Here is a 16,284-nt window from a genome sequence, read left to right as displayed (position 1 = left end):
GCCGGACTTGCAGAAATACTATCATGCGGCTCAGCTGGCCCATCTTACTAGATACCACTCAAGCCACGCACATGCTATCTGGATGGACATGGAATCTTATTCCTGTCGCCCCTCACAGGTTTCACAGTTACTATGGCTTCCAATGAAGGATAGACCGCTGATATTATGTCCTACCCTGTCATTGGCTCTGGCTATATGGGACAGGCTGTCCAAACTATACAAATTCAGATCGCCCCACAACCCGCTGGCGCCACTACTAAATAACAATGAGTTCACCCCGGGCCTCTCTCCTCAACTGTTCAGTTGGTGGACAAATAAAGGGCTATTGCGCATTGCAGACCTATGTGACCGTAGGGGTATACTTTCTGAACAAGCTCTAACTGAAAAATTTGATATGCCGTGTTCGGAGAGGTTTCGATGTGCCCAATTAAGGCATTTTGTGCAGAGTATGGTCCGTAGAGGAGACCTGGGTTCCCTGACTCCCATGGAACAGTTGAGTATGCAATATGACAAAATAAGAGGCCATTTATCTGCCATCTATGCATTACTTAGGGGGCCAAGGAAGAAGTTGAGTTATATGCTTCAGTGGGAGCAGGACATTCAGGAATCCTTTGATTTAGATGACTGGTGTACACTCTCCGAGGCGGCATATCGCTCTCTCGCCAACACATCGGTGATAGAGGCCAATTACAAGGTATTGTTGCGGTGGTACATGGTCCCAGCCAGGTTGGCCGCTTTTGTTCCGGGAGCACTGTCCCATTGTTTTAGGGGATGCGGCCAGGTGGGGACCACCTACCATACCTGGTGGTCATGCCCGAAGGTCAGAAGGTTTTGGATTAGAGTCTTTAATTTTGTCTATACTATCACAGGATTGAACCTGAGGAAATCACCTAAGCTGGCCCTCCTGGGGGGCAAGGCGACAGAGGCTTCCAGGCCTCAGCAGCGGCTCCTTACCTTTATATTTATTTCAGCGAAGATCACTATAGCTCGTAACTGGAGATCAGCCGCACTACCGATAGCCCAGCTTAAACATAAAATGTCATGGCTAATGCTAAACGAACGGTTATCCGCATTGTCACAAGACAGGATGAAAATGTTTCACAAAATTTGGGACCCATGGATTGTCTATCTAACTAATGGTTCCGGGACACATGCTGTTTAACATGGTCATGGTAGCATGAGTGAGTTTGTGGATCCAGGACTACGGCTCAACCCCACCCCCCCCCCACTCCCCCACTCAATTCTTCCCCTTTCCTTCTTTTTTCTATCTTTTTCCATTCGCTACTCTTTTCTCTTTCCCTGCTATAGGGTCCTTCTTCTTTTCTTTACTGTTCTATGTTGAATTCTTTACATCTCTCATTTAGCGGTGTTAGCAAAATAATTGGGTATTTCCATAACTCAAGAGGCAACAGCTCCGGCAGCTGGGATCCTATGTGATCCGGGGTTACTAGATATGGCACCTAATTCGAAGCCGCCAACATGTTTACGAAGCGGACTGGTGTGTTAGCCCATTTTTCATTATGCTTAATGTACTAAGTTGCCGCATTAATGAGACTATTGCTTGTATTGTACTGAAAACCTCTAATAAAAATTATTGAAACATAAGGTAAGAGCAAGCCCCTTAGGCTAGGGGAATGCTTTCTCTTATAAAATGCTTTTTTTTTATTTATTTTTTTATTTCTCTTTGGTTTGCAGTACTTCTTTGATCTGTTGGTTTATTGGAAAATGGATGCCTTACTGCCTCCTAGTGGCCAGCCCGCTCATGTTAGGTAGGTTGCTAGCATTTATGGTATTATAATGGAGAGAGTTTTTGCATAGGTAGGATTGACTGTGTATCTTTTTCTCTCTCTGTCTGTTTTGTCTTTACAGCCCTTCTGGGTCTGATCCACAGCTTAATACCTCTAGACGCAGTGGATCTTCAAGTTCACACCGCCATAAATCCTCCTCAAGGTCTAGCCAGCATAGGTCAAGGTCCGAACAGCGTGACAAGAATTATTCTCACCCCCCTGCTGCTCACTCCAGCAGGCATACGGAAAAATCATGCTGGGGGTGCAGGATGCCTGTTCCATCAGACAAATCCCTATGCGATCACTGCTTCTCCAAAGCTGCAGATGAAAGGGATGGTGCAGACCAGCATTTGGAGTCATTAGTAAGACGAGTTGTGAAGGAATCCTTGCAGGAGAGGGATGCTCTACAGTTGTGTGAATCCCCGTCAGAATTATTGGCTCCTCCAACCGGAGAGAACCCATTGCAGGAGACATGGGAATCCTCTCAACCAAGTCGCCTCTCTGCTCCCATCTCAGACAGTGAATCTGACTGTGAGGATCCTGGTTTAGGATTTGACTATGGACTGGTGCCTTCATTGGTCAAAGCAGTGAGAGAAGCTCTGAAGTGGGAAGACCCTATTACTTCCCCACCAAAGCAGAGAAAATTCTTTAAGCAGCTCAATAAGGAGCGACAATATTCTCCTTTCCTTTCGGAGTTAGATGACATTATCACCGAGGAATGGAGCAAGATGGATAAAAAGGGTTCCATGCAGTCAAAGATCCTGAAGCTATACCCTTTTAAGGAAGAGGATGTGAAGCACCTGGAGTCAGCTCCACTGGTAGATGCAGCACTCATGCGTTTGGTGAGATATGTAACCCTCCCTTTAGAAGATACGGTATCTTTTAAAGATCCTTTGGAAAGGCGGATCAACTCAGACCTAAAAAGGACATACCTGACTTCTGGAATGGCTTGCAAACCAGTGCTTGCAATGGCAGCGGTATCTAAGGCCATAGAATCCTGGGCTGATTCCTGAGGGGTATTTCTATTGAAACAGCCAAAGACTCCCCTATTCAAGAAATCAGGATGGCGTCTGCCTTTTTGGGGGAGGCATCTATTGATGTTATTCGCCTGATATCTCGGGATATGTTAGCAGCGGTCTCAGCACGCTGTGTGTTATGGCTCCATCCATGGCTGGCGGATCCAGCATCCAAACATGCCTGGTGCCGTATTCCTTTTGAGGGGACATCTTTGTTTGGTAACAAGCTGGATACTGCCATATCCCGGGCTACAGGTGGAAAATCTGGGTTTCTTCCCCAGGACAGACGCCTTCAAAATCAAAAGCGTCCATTTCCTAGAAGACAAGGCCCCGATTGTGCCAGGGAGGCGCGGAGCTATAGACCTGGTCGAGAATTCTCAAGGTCATGGAGATCCAGGCAGACTTCTTTCAAAAATACCTCAAAAGGGGGTTCGTCTGGCAAGCAGGATTCCGCTAAATCCTTTTGAAATTGGGCCCACTCAAACTTGTCAGGTGAGGGCTCGTCTTCTCCACTTCAGGCATGTTTGGGCGGCCTCAATTCGGGATTTTTGGACAGTAAAAACAGTTTCCTCAAGTCACAAGTGGGGTTTTATCAGCACCACAAGGCTAAGATTTATTCCCACAAATCTTCCTGAATCAGAAGAGAAGAAACAAGTCCTATTGACCTACGTGAACTCTTTACTGGATCAAGGCGCAGCCGTTCCCGTTCCAGAAGAACGTGGAGAGGGCATGTATTCCCCTCTGTTTTTGGTTCAAAAGAAAAACGGCACATGGAAGCCGGTAATAGATTTGACCCATCTCAATTCCTTTATTCACAAAGAGAAGTTCAAGATGGAATCTCTGCTTACCATCCAGCAGTCAGTACATCTGGGGGACTGGATGATATCAGTCGATTTGAAGGATGCTTACTTCCATGTCCCCATGGCAAAGGAGTTTCAACAGTACCTCCGCTTTGCGGTAGGCAATCAACATCTTCAATTTACATGTCTTCCCTTTGGGTTAACAACGTCCCCACGGGTCTTCTCCAAAGTTCTTTTGGCAGTTGTGGCCTTTCTCAGAGTCAAAGGTGTTCGTCTCCACCACTATCTCGACGACCTACTTCTGCTATCCCAGAACAGAGGGCAGCTCTTGGAGCACAAAGACCTAGTCATCTCCACTCTGCAGGCATTCGGGTGGCTTCTGAACCTAGAAAAGAGTCACCAAGATCCAACAATGTCAGCCACCATTCCCATGGTAAAGTGGGCCCAGTGGCACACTCGTCCCTTTCAGAAAGGGTTTTTACAACAGTGGGACTTATCGAGCCAGACATAGCGCATATTCCTCACTCCAGCTATGAGGACGTCTCTTCTGTGGTGGCTACAGGGGAAGAGCCTACGCAACCTACGCAACCACCATTCGATCATTCCCATCTCAAGGGTCACGGTAACTTCAGATGCCAGCAACCGAGGATGGGGTGCTCACTGCCTTTCGGATGTCGCTCAGGGCAGGTGGACATTTCCATCACAAAGAGTCGTCTCCAATGTTCTGGAGTTGAGGGCGGCCTTCCAGGCGCTTCGGTCATTCCACCATCTGATAGCGAATGCCTCGGTCATGTTAAGGTTGGACAACACAACCGCGGTGGCTTACGTAAAGAAGCAAGGGGGAACTCGCAGCTGGTCTCTGTTACAGGAGGTGGAGCCGATAATGAATTGGGCTCAGAAGAATTTGTCCAACCTTTCTGCGGTCTACATCCCAGGGGTGCAGAATGTTCAGGCGGACTTCCTTTCGCGTGTCGAGTTGGACAACAACGAATGGTCCCTACACAGGGAAGTATTCGATTGGCTCCTGACCTTAGGATTGCCCCTGGAAGTCAACTTGTTCGCTTCCCCGTGCAATTGAAAGCTTCCGAAATATTACTCAAGGTTCAGGGATCCTTAGGCATATGGGATAGATGCCCTCACAGAACATTGGAAGTTTCAGACAGCTTATGCCTTCCCTCCAGTTCCGGTGATCCTGCAATTCCTTCGGAGACTCAGGACAGAGAAGGTGGAGATTCTCGCAGTGATCCCATTCTGGCCCAACAGGCCTTGGTTCCCTCTACTGCTGCTCCTCAGTTATCAAGAGCCAGTTCCCCTGCCTCTCAGGCCGGATTTGCTATCTCAAGGCACAAGGTTACATCCATGCCCATCATGTCTGCAACTCAAGGTATGGTTTTTGAAAGGGAAAGGCTAGAAGCTCTTGGTTGTCCAGAAGAAGCTATTCCAACCCTTCTCAATTCCAGACGAGGGAGTACTAACAGGGTATATGAGCGCATATGGTCCAAGTTTTCAGCCCATATGTCCTCCAGAGAAAATTCTTGCAGTTCTCCAACAGTACAAGACATACTAAGCTTTCTCCAAACAGGCCTTGATTTACCTTTAGCTATCAGTTCATTGAGAGTCCAAGTGTCGGCTATTTCAGCCTTTACGGGTGTTTCCTGGGCAAACCATGCACTGGTACGACAATTCTTCAAGGGAGTGATCAGGCTCAGACCCCAAAGAAAACCAAGGTTTCCTAAATGAGACCTCCCTTTAGTGCTGGATTTTCTTTCGAGCCTTGGAAAGGATTCTACAGAACCTCTGTCCATAAGGGATCTCACTCTCAAGATCATCTTCTTGGTAGCTATAACCTCAGCCAAGAGAGTTTCTGAGATTAGGAATCTAGGTTCGGAGGAACCTTTTCTGACTTTTTTTCCCAGACAGGGCAGTATTGATTCCCATGTTGGGATCGAATCCCAAAGTAACCTCGGTCTTCCATGAGAATCAGGAAATTGTGCTTCCCACTTTCAAAACACAGAGAGTCAGGATGTTCATCCTCTGGACGTAGGACACGCGCTAAAGCAATATTTGGAAGTCACAGCTCCTTTTAGGCAAACAAAATTTCTTTTTGTTCTCCCTCATGGCAAGAATAAAGGATTGCAAGCTTCGGCTAGATCTATCTCTACCTGGATCGTTCAAATCATTCAGAGGGCATACAGAGCAAAGGGCTTGGCTCCTCCTGAGGCATTAACGGCTCATTCAACACGGAGTATTTCAACATCGTGGGCAGCTTCTCGTCATGTTGCGCCTGAAGTTATTTGCAGAGCGGCCTCTTGGTCTTCCATTAATACCTTTGTTTCTCATTACTGTGTAGAGCCAGCGGCTCTGTCTTCTATTAATTTTGGTTTGCAAGTTTTGTCAGTTGACAATGCTAAATAAACTTTTGTTCTTTGCTCGACATTTTGCCCACCCGGGTGTGTTTGGCGAGTTATTTCCCACACGTATGCTGCCATGGAGCCTTTCAGGAAAACGGAAAATTTATATCAACTACTTACCATAATTTTCCTTTCCTGATAGGCTCCATGGCAGCAGGAGTTCCCTCCCAAATGTCTGGAGTAGGCTAGTTACGGAACACTGATAGTAGCCGGGAGCAAAGATTTATGGGAGTTGGGTCCTATTGGGTAATCGTGGAGGCGGGGCTACCCACACGTATGCTGCCATGGAGCCTATCAGGAAAGGAAAATTACGGTAAGTATTTGATATAAATTTTCCGTTTTACGCCCTATAACAGGAAATGACTGAACGTCTGATCTTCATGGGGAATCACTATTTTAATAAAAGCTGTAGCTTTAACAGCATTGAAACTGATTTTCAGAATTACATGACCATGTAAAAGATTATCTGAGATTTTAGCCATTAGACTTGAATATACTTTATTGATAAAATAGAGATAATTTGGAAAGTTATACGGTTATTGTGATATGTCAGCAAATTTATTCATGCAGATTTGTAACTGAAAGATCCACTTCAGATTGTCCCATAAATGTCGGCTTCCATTGCACTTATAATCATACAATATTTTCACCAACATCAAACAGAACACTAAAAATAGCCCCCACTGTGACCAGTAATCAATGCTCTATTAAGCCGCGTACACACGATCGGAAAACCGGGCAGAAAAAGACCGATGAGAGCTTTTCATCGGAAAATGCGACCTTGTGTGTGCTCCATCGGAATTTAGCTGTCGGAATTTACGCCAGCCAAAAATTGATAGCATGTTCTCAATTTTCCCGATGGAAAAACTTTCTATCGGTAATTCCGATCGTGTGTATGCAATTCCGATATGCCAAAAATCATGCATTCTCAGATTCAACTACAAGACAGAAGCTATTGGCTGCTGGCTATTGAACTTCCTTTTTTTAATCCTGTCGTACGCGTTGTACGTCACCGCGTTCTAAACGAACGGAAATTTGGTGTGACCATGTGTAGGCAAGACAGCTTGAGCCGAATTCCGTCAGGAAAACCATCAGAGCTTTTTCCGACGAGAATTCTGATCGCGTGTACGCGGCATTAGGTTTAAAAAAAAAATGAAGAACTGGAAGAAATTCTTACCCATTTGGCTAAGGCATCTTTAATGGTTGTTGCTTTGGCCTGAAAGAAAAAAAAATAATCAGGTTTATCAATTTATTTTTAAATCAATTTTATGTGCACAGAAATTAAATTGTTAGCTGTTTTTGTTAAAAAAAATTAAACAGCGCTCTTTTCACAATTTGCTGGTTGTCATGGGGCCCTTTATGCACAGACAACATATTACCGGTGCCATAGGGACCAGCCGAAACTGCTACTGGTGACACAGAGGCCCTATATACACAGACAACACTTCTGCAATGACAAGTCTATATGCACAGACATTACAGCTGCTGGTGACATGGAATGTTAATGTACAACAAAATGCTAAAGCTGCTGTGGAAAGCCTATGATTCCATAGATATGGAGTCCTATATGAAAAGGAAAACGGATACTGTTACCATAGTGACCCTATATGAGCAGGAAAACTGATACTGGTAACATAGTGACACTATATGAACAGGAAAACTGATACTGGTAGCACGGTGACCCTATATGAACAGGAAAACTGATACTGGTAGCACGGTGACCCTGTATGAACAGGAAAACTGATACTGGTACCACGGTGACCCTATATGAACAGAGAACCGATACTGGTACCACGGTGACCCTATATGAACAAGGAAACTGCTAGTGGTAGCATGGTGACCCTATATGAGCAGGAAAACGGATACTGGTACCATGGTGACCCTATATGAACAGGAAAACTGATACTGGTACCATAGTGACCCTATATGAACAGGGAACAGATACTGGTACCATAGTGACCCTATATGAGCAGGAAAACTGATACTGGTACCATGATGACCCTATATGAACAGGGAACAGATGCTGGTACCATAGTGACCCCCCCCCCCCACACACACACACACACACCCACACACACACACGGCTGAATGTAACTGATAGTTGTGAACAGTACAGAACAATGGGGCTCAGAGCAATCTCACCATTATGTGTCACTGGTGCCTTATAGTGTAATTGAAGGCCAATGCACATTAGGATAGGGTGGTGAGGGGTTTACAATCACTGTCAAGCAATATTCACCCTTTCATATTGTCCTTATCACCAATATAACCCAGAATGAAAGTAAGGTTACATCTAAAATTTAGGAGTTGTCACCATAACAAGAATAGAGGGAAAATCTTTCGAATGAGGACACTTGTGCCCATAACAGCTGTCTGTGAGAGGATATCCCTCACATTAGAAGGATTATATCCCCCCACGTCCTGTTGAGTTCACAGGACAGGAAGTAGAGAAATCTCCTGAATAGGACATAGATGGTAAAAAAAAAAAAAAAAAAAAAAAGCATCATTCAACTTTGGTCAAAGCTACACAGTTTGTTTTTTTATCTACAGACTCCCCTTATCTACACAGTTTTTTTTGTAAAGATGAACTATGGAATTCACACCACGTACAGCCCAGTGAAATTTTTGTGCATCAAAAAGGCATGGAAAGTAGGTTATATGGTTTCCAATGGCAGTTCAAACCAGTGCGGTCAGTTCTGTTGTGTTCCAGTTCCAGAAAAAAAAATGCCGACATGCTCCATTTTCCCTGTGCTGGACTTACCGCAATGCAGTAAAACACATCAAAAATGCACCGACACGCACATGTCCCTATTTAGAAAAAAAAGTGGATGGGGAAAGTAAAAAATGCGCATGAAACAATGCATTCGGACTGCATTTCTGTGGTGTGAACTGGGCCTTAGGGCTGGTTTACACCAGAAAAACTCACACCAAATCCGTTCTGGATGGGTTTCTGCATGCGTGTTTTTAATGCATTTTTGATGCATTTCCAGATGCTTTTTTTCTAGTTTTTGTTTTCACCGTACTAGGGTCCAGTGTGTTTTTTGATGCGTTTCTGATGCGTTCAAGTGCATTCCAGTGCGTTTTCTTTCTGAAACTGACCACACTGGTGTAAACTATGCCATTGGAAACCATATAACCTACTTTCCCCATGAGTTTGTAATGCAGAAAAAAAAAAGCATTGGACTGCATGTGCTGTGAACTGGCCCTTAGTGGCAATTCACACTGGATGTAGTTCCGTGCGCTTTTTTCTGCACTAAAAATGCACGCACAGTGTTTTCCATGTATTCCAATGGCTCTAGTTCACACCATGCAGTCAGTTCCAATCAGTTTCTGGTCAGTTCCCGGTGCAGAAATTGACTGCATCTGGTGTGAACTGGCCCTTAAAGCGGAACTAAACCCTCCTATGGTTTTCAGCCAAAGAAGCTGCCATTGTAACCTTTTTTTGATCTTCAACTGCCATGGTGCCGCACATGTGATCAGGTATGACACCAGTCATTTGATGGTTTGACGGTTTTGGTTGAGTGCACGACCAATGTGACAGTTACATTCTCAGCACATGAAACTGTTAAGGTGGAAGTAAACCCTCCTATCGTTTTCAGCCAAGGAATCTGCCATCTTTGTTTCTTTTTAATCTTCAACTGCCATGGTGTGGCACATGTGATCCGTTATGACACCAGCCATTGGATGGTTTGAGTGTTTGGTTGGGAACACAAGGAAATGTGACAGTTAGCATTCCAGGAATGTAACCGTTTTCTGAAACTGTTAAATTGCTGAGTTTAGTTCCACTTTAAATGCCAGTTCACACCACATGCAGTCCAGTGTGTTTTTTTTTTCCTTCATTAAAAATGCATGGAAGGTAGGTTATATGGCTTCCAATGGCACAGGACCACCAGTGTTGTCAGTTCCAGAAAAAAAAGGAAGTAGAACATGCTGCAGTTTTCCTACACTAGACTGTACTGGAACGCAGTAAAACCCATCAAAAACACAATGGAATGCACTGGAAAACATCAAAAACGCACCAGACCCCAGTACAGTGAAAAAAAGAAAAAAACAGGAAGAAAGAAAAGCATCTGGAAACGCATGAAATGCACCAAAAACGTGTTGAAAACACAGATCCGGAATGCATCTGGAGTGTTTTTGTGGTGTAAATCAGCCCTCAAATGCACCGGAATGTATCAAAAACGCACTGGATCACAGTACAGTAAAAAAAAAAAAAATCAATGAAAAAAAAAAACGCATCTGGAACGCATCCATCCATGCATCAAACACACGGGAATGTACCAAAAACGTGCATCCGGAACGGATGTGGAGTGCGTTCTTGTGGTGTGAACCAGGCCCAAATGTCAGGTGTTATAACTGACCGCATGTGCATCTCCATCATGGCAACTGCAGGTTAAAGACTAAGTTAGCGGCAAAGTGCCCATCAAGGGGTTACGTAGCGCCTCCCTGTTTACTTTTTGTTTTTATTAAACTTTATGTGAAGTGTCGCACAGTGACATCTCCTCCATACCACTGTACAGCAATGTGAGGAGTTGTGTTGCTGGGACATGCAGAGCCATCCATTGCTGGGAAAGGCAAACATGTTGGATCTTTCTGCAGCGCACATCATATCAGTACTGCGGTTAGGGTGACCACATTTCCAAACTTCCATTCAGATGATTTTTGATATCTTTTTTTTGCCAATTTTTGGGGCGGGGACATATTATGAAATCAGTGGGCCTGTGTGCAAGATCATAAGTGGGCCCTAGGATCACTTTGTAGAGGGACTACCAAAGGAAGTACAGCAGGTCTATCCACCCCCCTTACATCCTCCTGCAGAGTGCACCCTTAGTGCCTCCAAGGTACCCTCTTAGTACTACTGTACTAAGGGGCACCCCAAGGGTTGTAAGGGAGCACGCTGGAGGAGGCTGTAAGGGGGCACGCTGGAGGATGTAAGGGGGCACGCTGGAGGATGTAAGGGGGCACGCTGGTGGTACTAACTTAGCCAGAGCCTCCTTACATCCCCTGAAGTGCCCCTTACATCCTCCTCCAGAGTGTTCCCTTACATCCTCTGACAGAGTGCCCTCTTAGTGCTGATGTTCATCCATGCTGAAGGATATCAGGGGGCAGTCTGGAAAAAGTAAAGGGGCACTCTGGAGGCACCCTGGAGGATGTAAGGGGACACTCCGGAGGCACCAAGATAGTACAGAGAGGAGCCTGGGAAGGACGATCAGGGGATGATCTTCCCTTTCCTGGGAGCTCAGTTCTCATTGCTCCCCATTTGTCTTTTTAGTGCTCACCAACAATGACATGAAGGTCTCTCCTCATCTCACACCATTTATAATGATAATAACAAGAGAAAATGAGAGCAGCTCAAAGCTCCATCCTCCCCTCCCCCACCCTACTCCGGGTGAGGCCCGGTGCATGCCTCGGGCTCCTCTCCAATCACAGCGCCGTCCCACCGACAGACACAACGCAGACGACAACACCACTCACCATCTTTGAGTTGCTACAGTCGCTCTTCTGGTTGCTAGGAGACGGCCGCCCTCATTGCGCAAGCGCCACTCTTCTGCCTCTGAACGGAAGCTATCATAGAGAGCTCACGGCTGCAGACCGGAAGCTATAAACCAAAACTTTGCCCTCTGCTGTTTGTAGCCGGGATGTGCACTCAGACTGTTGTGGCTTGTGTTTGACATTCCTTCGTCTTCTCCACATCTTAACCTATAGGATTGTTTTGTTAATTATTATTTAAAGTAGAACTAAAAGCAAAACTTTTTTTTTTTTTTTATCCACTTGAAATGTATTCTTCTTAGCCACTTTAAGACTGGTCCTCTTTTTTAGATGTGGCGTTTACAAGTTAAAAACAGTTTTTTTTTTGCTAGAAAATTACTTAGAACACCCTAGAGAATAAAATGGCAGTTGTTGCAATACTTTCTGTCACACCGTATTTGTGCAGCAGTCTTACAAGCACACTTTAAAAAAAAAAAAAATACACTTTTTTTAATAAAAAATAAGACAAGAGTAAAGTTAACCCTTTTTTTTTATATTGTGACAGATAATGTTACACCGAGTAAATTGATACCCAACATTTCACACTTCAAAATTGCATCCGCTCATGGAATGGCAACAAAATTTTACCCTTAAAAATCTCCATAGGCAATATTTAAAAAATTGTACAGGTTGCATGTTTTGCGTTACAGAGGAGGTCTAGGGCTAGAATTATTGCTCTCGCTCTACCAATCGCGGCTATACCTCACGTGTGTGGTTTGAACACCGTTTTCTTTTGCAGGTGCTACTCACATATGCATTCGCTTCTGCACTTGAGCTCAGCGGGACGGGGCATGTTTAACCACTTTCAGACCGGACCATTTTGCTGGTAAATGACCAGAGGTCTTTTTACACTTTGGCACTGCGCTGCTTTAACTGGTAATTGCGCGGTCATGCAATGTTGTACCCAAACGAAATTTGCGTCCTTTTCTTCCCACAAATAGAGCTTTCTTTTAAAGGTATTTGACTGACTCTGCGATTTTTATATTTTGTGATATAAACGTAAAAAGACCGCAAATTTTGAAAAAAAATGATATTTTCTACTTTTTGTTATTAGAAAAATCCAATAAACTCAATTTTAGTCATACATTTAGGCAAAAATGTATTCAGCCACATGTCTTTGGTAAAAAAAAAGTCAATAACTGTATATTTATTGGTTTGCGCAAAAGTTGTCACATCTACAAACTAAGGTACGTTTTCTGGAATTTACGCAGCTTTTAGTTTACGACTGCCTATCTCATTTCTTGAGGTGCTAAAATGGCAGGGCAGTACAAAACCCCCCCAAATGACCCCATTTTGGAAAGTAGACCCCCTAAGGAAATTGATAAGTGGCATGTTGAGCCCATTGAATATTTAATTTTTTTGCCTCAAGCGATTGAATAATGACAAAAAATTTTTTTTTTTTTTACACAAAGTTGTCATTAAATGATATATTGCTCACACATGCTATGGGCATATGTGAAATGACACCCCAAAATAAATTCTGCTGCTTCTCCTGAGTACGGGGATACCACATATGTGGTACTTTTTGGGAGCCTAGCCGCGTACGGGGCCCCGAAAACCAAGCACCGCCTTCAGGCTTTCTAAGGGCGTAAATTTTTGATTTCACTTCTCACTACCTATTACAGTTTTGAAGGCCATAAAATGCCAAGATGGCACAAAACCCCCACAAATGACCCCATTTTAGAAAGTAGACACCCCAAGCTATTTGCTGAGAGGCATGTTGAGTCCATGGAATATTTTATATTTTGCCACAAGTTGCGGGAAAATTACAAACTTTTTTTTTTTTTTTTTTTTTTTACACAAAGTTGTCACTAAATGATATATTGCTCACACATGCTATGGGCATATGTGAAATGACACCCCAAAATAAATTCTGCTGCTTCTCCTGAGTACGGGGATACCACATATGTGGGACTTTTTGGGAGCCTAGCCACGTACGGGGCCCCGAAAACCAAGCACCGCCATCAGGCTTTCTAAGGGCGTAATTTTTTGATTTCACTTCTCACTACCTATTACAGTTTTGAAGGCCATAAAATGCCAAGATGGCACAAAACCCCCACAAATGACCCCATTTTAGAAAGTAGACACCCCAAGCTATTTGCTGAGAGGCATGTTGAGTCCATGGAATATTTTATATTTTGCCACAAGTTGCGGGAAAATTACAAACTTTTTTTTTTTTTTTTTTTTACACAAAGTTGTCACTAAATGATATATTGCTCACGCATGCCATGGGCATATGTGAAATGACACCCCAAAATAAATTCTGCTGCTTCTCCTGAGTACGGGGATACCACATATGTGGGACTTTTTGGGAGCCTAGCTGCGTACGGGGCCCCGAGAACCAAGCACCGCCTTCAGGCTTTCTAAGGGCGTTACAGTTTTGAAGGCCATAAAATGCCAAGATGGCACAAACCCCCCCCAAATGACCCCATTTTGGAAAGTAGACACCCCTAAATTTACGGGTACACTAGTGAGACTAGGTAATAAATGGCGGGTGCCCTGAAACTATAAAAAAATAACTAACCAACCAGCGTCACCTGTAACAGTTATATGGTGATCACTGGTGAAAGGGTTAACTAGGGGGCAATCAGGGGGCTTTATGCGGTAGTATATGGGGGTCCCTGGTGCTATAAAAAGCTGCGGCGAACCTAAATACCTACCTGCCTAACTAGCGTCACCTGTGACACTAATACAGCGATCAGAAAAACGATCGCTTATTAGGCTGGGTTCACACTGGAGCGATGCGGGAACGCCACGAATCCGCAGCGGGTTCCCGCATCGCATGCCTCCCGGCGGCAGTTCACACTGCCCTATGCAAACTGCTGGGAGTGTCAGTAAAATGTTAATGACACCCCCAGATCAGTTCGCATATCGCAGTGCGATCTGCAAACTCGGTTCGCATGGTGTGAACACCCATGCGATCCGATTCTGCTGCGGACCAAAAAAAGGGTCCCATGCGAGTTTGCGGCAGGTGCGGCGGGTGCAACGCGAATTCAGCCATACTATCTGTATGGCTGAACTCGAATCGCACAGAGATCGGATGTGATTTGCACTGCAGTGCGGTGCGAATCACATCCGTTCTCATAAACCGCTGCAATGTGAACCCAGCCTTAGTGACACTGGCGACGGGGGGTGATCACGGGGTTAAACCTTTATTGGGGGGGTTAGGGGGGTACCTTAGAACTAAAGGGGGCTAACCCTAACTGCCCTAACAGTTATTACAGTCACAAATGACACCCGCCGTGTGATCAGGGGGTTAAACCTTCATTAGGTAATAAATGGCGGGTGCCCTGAAACTATAAAAAAAATAACTAACCAACCAGCGTCACCTGTAACAGTTATATGGTGATCACTGGTGAAAGGGTTAACTAGGGGGCAATCAGGGGGCTTTATGCGGTAGTATATGGGGGTCCCTGGCGCTATAAAAAGCTGTGGCGAACCTAAATACCTACCTGCCTAACTAGCGTCACCTGTGACACTAATACAGCGATCAGAAAAATGATCGCTTATTAGGCTGGGTTCACACTGGAGTGATGCGGGAACGCCACGAATCCGCGGCGGGTTCCCGCATCGCATGCCTCCCGGCGGCGGTTCACACTGCCCTATGCGAACTGCTAGGAGTGTCAGTGAAATGTTAATGACACCCCCAGATCAGTTCGCATATCGCAGTGCGATCTGCAAACTCGGATCGCATGGTGTGAACACCCATGCGATCCGATTCTGCTGCGGACCAAAAAAAGGGTCCCGTGCGAATTTGCGGCGGGTGCGGCGAATGGCTGAACTCGAATCGCAGAGATCGGATGTGATTTGCACTGCAGTGCGGTGCGAATCACATCCGTTCTCATAAACCGCTGCAATGTGAACCCAGCCTTAGTGACACTGGCGACGGGGGGTGATCACGGGGTTAAACCTTTATTGGGGGGGTTAGGGGGGTACATTAGAACTAAAGGGGGCTAACCCTAACTGCCCTAACAGTTATTACAGTCACAAATGACACCAATGCAAAAAAAAAAAAAAAAAATGCATTGGTGTCACTGTGACTGGGGGGGCAGGGGTAATTGGGGGGGTGATCGGGGGGTAAAGGGGGGGTGTGAGTGTGCCTGGCATGTTCTACTGTGTAGTGTAGTGCTTGTGCAACTCACCTATGCTCTCTCCTCGGTGCCGGAACGAAAAATACCGACACGGAGGAGAGATTACATCACTTCCTCTCCTGTGTTTACATTACAGGAGAGGAAGTGATGCAATGCTTCACTCCCATTCGTCAGGAGCGATCGCGAGGGGGTGGCCATGAATGAATGGCCGCCTCCTCATCACCGATCGCTCCTGCATGGATACCGACTGCCGCAGGCACCAGGCGGGGGCCCGATCGGGCCCCCGACCCGCGGGAAGGCAGGGACGTACATGTACGCCCATATGCCTGCCCGTGCCATGCTGTCGACGTACATCGTCGTGCGGCGGTCGGGAAGTGGTTAAAAATTTATTTTTCTTATTTATTTCACCTTTTATTTTTACACTGTTTAAAAAAAAAAATCTGTCACTTTTATTCCTATAACAAGGGATGTAAACATGTCAAAAAGACCGCAGATCTCATATTTACACTAAAATGCAATAAAAAAAATGAATAAATTGTAATTTAAAAAAATAAAATGCCCCTTTAAGAGCTATGGGCGGAAGAGACGTTATGACGTCGGTTCCGCCCTGCAGTGTCATGGAGGCGGGTGGGGGCCATCTTCCCCTTACT

General features: G+C 45.1%; 1 protein-coding gene across 1 annotated transcript in view; it reads right to left on the bottom strand.

Moving 5' to 3' along the window:
- The window catches only part of DNAL1 (dynein axonemal light chain 1), a 34,729-nt gene extending 23,118 nt beyond the window's left edge, over nucleotides 1-11,611 (bottom strand). Inside the window, exons 1-2 of the mRNA XM_077464546.1 lie at nucleotides 11,490-11,611; nucleotides 7,192-7,230 (exon numbers count right to left, since the gene is read on the bottom strand). Coding sequence (XP_077320672.1) covers nucleotides 7,192-7,230; nucleotides 11,490-11,492 — 42 coding nt within the window. The 5' untranslated portion in view covers nucleotides 11,493-11,611. The remainder of the gene's footprint in view (nucleotides 1-7,191; nucleotides 7,231-11,489) is intronic.
- Between the last annotated feature and the right edge of the window lie 4,673 nt (nucleotides 11,612-16,284).

This window comes from Lithobates pipiens, unplaced genomic scaffold (assembly GCF_037356315.1).
Source record: "Lithobates pipiens isolate NorthernLeopardFrog02 unplaced genomic scaffold, aLitPip1_a1.2 Scaffold_30, whole genome shotgun sequence".
NCBI lineage: Eukaryota > Metazoa > Chordata > Amphibia > Anura > Ranidae > Lithobates > Lithobates pipiens.
Note: the sequence above shows the minus strand (reverse complement) of the source record. Positions and strands in the feature narration are given on the sequence as shown.